The sequence below is a fragment of the Etheostoma spectabile genome, unplaced genomic scaffold (assembly GCF_008692095.1).
Source record: "Etheostoma spectabile isolate EspeVRDwgs_2016 unplaced genomic scaffold, UIUC_Espe_1.0 scaffold314, whole genome shotgun sequence".
NCBI classification, from domain to species: Eukaryota; Metazoa; Chordata; class Actinopteri; order Perciformes; family Percidae; genus Etheostoma; species Etheostoma spectabile.
The window spans coordinates 508,511-513,958 of record NW_022605583.1 but is presented as its reverse complement, the minus strand read 5'-3'; the positions used below and the strand labels follow the sequence as shown (position 1 = coordinate 513,958).

Below are 5,448 nucleotides of genomic sequence, written 5' to 3'. Positions count from 1 at the left end.
GTGTGTGTGTGTGTGTGTGTGTGTGTTCTAGTCTCCAAGGGTTGAAGCTCTTCCTGAGCCTCTCAGTGCACATCTGAATTCAAAGGAAAGTGGACATGCCAGGACAATAGAATCACAGCTGCTACTAAATATTTGCACAAAAAGCATGCTGCCTAGAGGGCATTTTTACATGAATGTGAGATGAAATTACAGTTTGTGTGACTGTTGATATTTCCATGTTTCAACACTGTGCCCTGTCTGTGTGCGTGTGTGTGTGTGTGTTTGTGTGTTTTTTACCTGGATTGAGCAGGTGGCGAGACGCGGAGGGCAAATGAGGCAGCAGGGACTGGCTGCTGCGACGCACGGCCATTTACATACCTTTGCGCAACGCGTAACACATGCATTCACGTGCACGCGCGGGGGGCACTTTTACACTCCGGCTCACTCATAAAGGAGAGCAAACAGTTGAACCCTTTCGAGAGCGTACGGCAAATATAACAAGTATGCGGGATGCTGCGCTCCATCCAAGAGGAGGCCGTTGCGCGGTTTTACGCGCGGTGGCACGTCCGAGCCCATCCAAAAAGACGCCGAGCCTTCTTGAGTTTATCTTGCTCATGTCAGCGATGTTGCTCGTGCCGGTCCAGCCAGCATCAGCTCATCCTCAGTGCCTGGACTTCGAGCCACCTTTCAAACCTTCATGGCACCTGGAATTTTGCACTCAGTACGAGCAGTTTGGCTGCTGCGATCAGAAAACGGACAACACGATCGCGGAGAGATACTGGGACATTATTGACCAGTTGGAAGCGGCGGGCCATGAGCTCTGTGCAGACATGTTAAAGGAAATCATGTGCCAGGTAAATACTTTTTCTACTTTAAAGGTTCGGCTGTGTGCTTAAGAGGATGCTACTGTCACGCATGGGTGCATAAGGTTTTCTGGCTAAAGTTATTACACAGAATAAATCCATTGCTCAGCGCGATGATAAATAGTTTACAACTCTCTATCAACTTTTGAATTAGTTTCATTTTTATCCAATTAAAGCCATCATTAAAGTTATACAACAATTGTCCTGGCTTCAAAGCAAGACTATAAGATGAGGGGTGTTTGTGGACAAATATAAAGAAATCAAAGTTTAGGCATCATTTAAAGGAGAATTCCAGTTGATTTCAACATGTAGCTCTGTTTTTTTTTTTTTTTTTTAAATGTGCAGTGCTGTCAGTAGGGAGAAAAACTAAACCAATCGGTGCTGCCTACACCGAGTTATCCTCCTGCTAGAGTTAGCACCCAACAGGCTTAAACAGGGCAAGTCTTAAATGGGTTTTTAGCTTCTATACATGTTCAAGATGTCAATAAAAGAGCCTAGCCATGTGCAGTGAATCCTTCTGAGGGAACACCGTGAATTTGATTGCAGTAGATGTGACAGAAAGACATAAAAGTTGTGTTAATTCAGCCAGTGCACAGATAACAGGATAACACGTGTAGGCAGCACCGATTGGTCTCTAAATTTGTCGCTAAAACAGAGCTACATGTCGAAATCGACCGTAATCCTCCTTTAATTTTTTTTATTTCATTTTCTATATTGTCTTTGATATACAGTAGTCTACTTCTGTTAATCCAACTTTTAATTAACATTTGAGAACTCCAGAAAAGGTGATATTTTGATAGCAATGAATTTAAAGACCTATGAAATTAACATTTTACAAAACATACTTTAATGAAAGGCTTAAATTCCCATTTACCAACACTTCTAGTGTGGAAGGTCTGAGCAACAACTCAACATTAGAGCAATATAGCAGTGGCATGCTCAGGGGGGTGGGATGGGGGTGGAGCTGAGTACTGAAACGCCCTTTAATAACAAGAATGTCTTTGTCACTTTTAAGCTTCAGCTCTGATCTAATGGCAGACTTGGGACGGTAACCTCCCTGTAGTCAGCCAAACTGTCCCTTTAATTTTCACCTCCTGCCCTACCAGTGCCCTGAAATACCTCTGTGATGACCAGTACCCTGTAGTGTCTCATGTTTGCCCCATCCAGGAGTGCTCTCCATATGCCGCCCACCTCTATGATGCTGAGGACCCGTACACACCCGTCAGAGAGCTACCTGGCCTTTGCTCCGGCTACTGCTCAGAGTTTCATGGCAAATGTCGCCATGTGGTGAAATATTTAACTGGGAACCAGCTGCTGTGGGACACGCCTGGGCGTGATGTGTCCACATTCTGCAGCATGGTTGACTTGTCCGACCAGGACTACTGTTACCCCAACGTTTTGAAGAGCCCTGACCTGAACAGCAACCTGGGGCAGGTGGCGGAGGACCCCCGCGGGTGTCTCCAGGTGTGCCTCACAGAGGTGGCCAACAACCTCAGGAACCCCGTGTTGATGCTTCACAGCGGCGACGGCACGCATCGCATGTTCGTCGCCGAGCAGGTGGGCTTTGTGTGGGTTTACCTGCGCGACGGCAGCCGGCTGGAGCAGCCCTTCCTGGACATGAGCGGGGAGGTGATGACCACGCCCTGGCTGGGGGATGAGAGGGGCTTCCTGGGCATGGCCTTCCACCCAAAGTACCGGAACAATGGACGCTTCTTCATCTACTACTCCATCCAGGTCCACAGTGAGCTGGAGAAAGTTAGAGTCAGTGAGATGAAGGTGTCTGCCCACGATATGAACGTGGCGGATCTTTACTCAGAGAGGTACGGGAGGAAACATTTCCATTTTGCTCTTTTTATTGCACCAAAGTATGGCTTATGATGTAAAGTTCTGCACCTACTGCAACTAACCTTTCGTTTGAAAAGACATATAGGAAAAAAGATATACAACCCCCTGGGCTCAAAGTGCACTTAACCTTTTCTTTTTCTTAGTTTATTACACTCAACTTTGCAATGTGCAACTCTTAAAAGAAAGCCTATAAAATTAAATTAAATACAGTCCCTGATTTTTTAATAGTGCCCCCCGAATCCCCAAATATGCTATAATGCCCTAACATTCATTTCTCATAATCTTAAAGTTTGCTATTGTGGTCAGAAATTGGGACTTTATTATAATCCCCAAAATACCCATATTCAAAATAGGGTACAATACTTGTACTATGTCATTTGGTATAATCCATACTCTTAGTTATAGTGCCCCCCAAATCCCACATTGGTACCAAAGAGAGCATATTTAAAAAATAATTAAATCACAACAAAACCATTCTGCTTTAATAGAGGAGCTTAAATAGAATTTGCATTTTTGGTTTGTTTAGGCTTGGGGGCCCCTGGGTGAATAAGGGGCGTTCAGCAGATACTACTTCATATTTTGTGTATATAAACTTATTTGCTAAGTATCATTCGTCTGTGCGGCAACCATGAAGCTACTGCCAGTGGTGGGTTAGCTTAGCATAAAGGCTAAAAACTCCCCCAAAAGTTGCAAAATTTGTTGATCAGCACCACTAAAGCTCACTAATGACCATGTTATATCACCTTTGTTTAATTCATACAAACATGGGAGAAATGGCTAGTTCTAGTCGTACTGAGATTATGTGCCAGGCCAAGGAAAAGCCTGTAAAACCAAAACTTGTCATTTTTAGCGGTAATAAAATAGACAATAAGTATGGGATATGTGATGAGTCAAATAGAGGTAAAGATGAATCATGACCTAATGGCATACTCAAAAATCATGTCAACTGTATATTTATCTCTGGACAACCCCTTTAGCTTGCATTCTTTTTCCATTCAGGGTTATTCTAGAGATTGATGAACCAGCCGCAAACCACAATGGAGGCCAGCTGCTGTTTGGTCTCGATGGATATCTGTACATCTTCACTGGAGATGGTGGAAAAGCTGGAGATCCATTTGGGAAGTATGGCAACGCACAAAACAAGTAAGGTGCTTCAGGGTTCTTCACGTGGGAGGAGAGTCTCTGAACTGTTGCTAAATCCTACTTTTTCCTACCCAGGAGTGCCCTGTTGGGAAAAGTTCTCCGCATTGATGTCGATGTGAGTGACTCCAGAGGGAAGCAGTACAGGATCCCCTCTGATAACCCATTCCTCCATGAACGAGACGCCCGGCCAGAGGTGTATGCATATGGGGTCAGAAACATGTGGCGATGCTCCGTGGACCGCGGGGACCCGGTCAGCCGATACGGCAGGGGCAGGATATTCTGTGGAGACGTGGGCCAGAACCGCTATGAGGAAATTGACATTATTGTGAAAGGAGGAAACTACGGATGGAGAGCCAAAGAGGGCTTTGAGTGCTATGATGTGAAAATGTGCCACAACTCCACCTTGAGTGAGTTTTTTTTTCCTGTTCATGTGAAACTAAAAGCTATTTTGACACCCCCACCACCTGTTATTTCTGCCGTTTCAGTCTAATTTGGATGCTTCAGATTTGAGTTAATTCAGTGCATCTTTCTCTGCCACGACAGATGACATCCTCCCCGTATTTGCATACAGCCATCATGTTGGGAAGTCTGTGACAGGGGGATATGTGTACAGAGGATGTGAATCACCCAATCTGAACGGCCTGTACATATTTGGAGACTTTATGAGTGGGTAAGGTTTTGTTGATCTCAGCCAAATAGTTTACTCCAACTGCTGTGGGGAAAAAAAAGAGTGAAGGAGCAGCATGTTTTCTTAGCTTTAGTTCATTTGTGAATGCATTCAAGTCCCATCGCCTGAGTCGCCAGGCTCAAAGTTCTGTTTTATTTACAATTTGAATTGGGTTCTAGCATCTGTAATGATCCCCTGATATTTAACCAGTTTGAAAAAACGTGAACAAACTTAAAAAGAATTTGATTTGACAAATAATCAGGATCATCCACAGGTATCAGGCCAACTCTGACCTGCTATATTTAATTTAAAGGAACAATTCAAGTTTTTTTATTATTATACTTACTACAAGGGGAAACTACACTTTTCACTCTGTTGTTATTACACACATTACACACAGGCCTGAATTACACACACATGCTCAGGACCTACACATGCACTAATGGAGAGATGTCAGAGTGGGGGGGCTGCCCCGAGCGGTTGGGGGTTCGGTGCCTTGCTCAAGATCACCTTGGCAGTGCCCAGGAGGTGAACTGGCACCTCTCCAGCTACCAGTCCACCACCATACTTAGGTCCGTACGGGGACTTGAACCAACAACCCTCCGGTTCCCAACCCAACTCCCTATGGACTGAGCTACTGCCACCCCCAAGGTTTTAGGGATATTGCCATATTTGCTTTTGAGCTGAGGATGAGCAAGATGGATACCATTTTTAATTGTACGCTAAATAGGACGTTGGAGCCAGTGCTTAGCTTAGCACAAAGCCTGGAAACCATGGGAAAAGGCTAGCCTGGTTCTATTCAGTAACAGAAAAGGGCAAAAGCCAAGGCTTGGAATTTACACACCGTGTCTTGAATATTTAATCCAAACAAAAACCAAAGTGTAAAAACATCAATGCATTGTTTTACAGGGGGTTACAGTATGTGCTGGACTGTTTGAAATAGTCTGGTAA

At 44.5% G+C, this 5,448-nt stretch overlaps 1 protein-coding gene across 1 annotated transcript in view; it reads left to right on the top strand.

Annotated features, from left to right (window-relative positions):
- Positions 1 to 294: 294 nt before the first annotated feature.
- The window catches only part of hhipl2 (HHIP-like 2), a 9,135-nt gene continuing 3,981 nt past the window's right edge, over positions 295 to 5,448 (top strand). Inside the window, exons 1-5 of the mRNA XM_032511087.1 lie at positions 295 to 833; positions 2,010 to 2,662; positions 3,687 to 3,830; positions 3,906 to 4,237; positions 4,374 to 4,500. Coding sequence (XP_032366978.1) covers positions 378 to 833; positions 2,010 to 2,662; positions 3,687 to 3,830; positions 3,906 to 4,237; positions 4,374 to 4,500 — 1,712 coding nt within the window. The 5' untranslated portion in view covers positions 295 to 377. The remainder of the gene's footprint in view (positions 834 to 2,009; positions 2,663 to 3,686; positions 3,831 to 3,905; positions 4,238 to 4,373; positions 4,501 to 5,448) is intronic.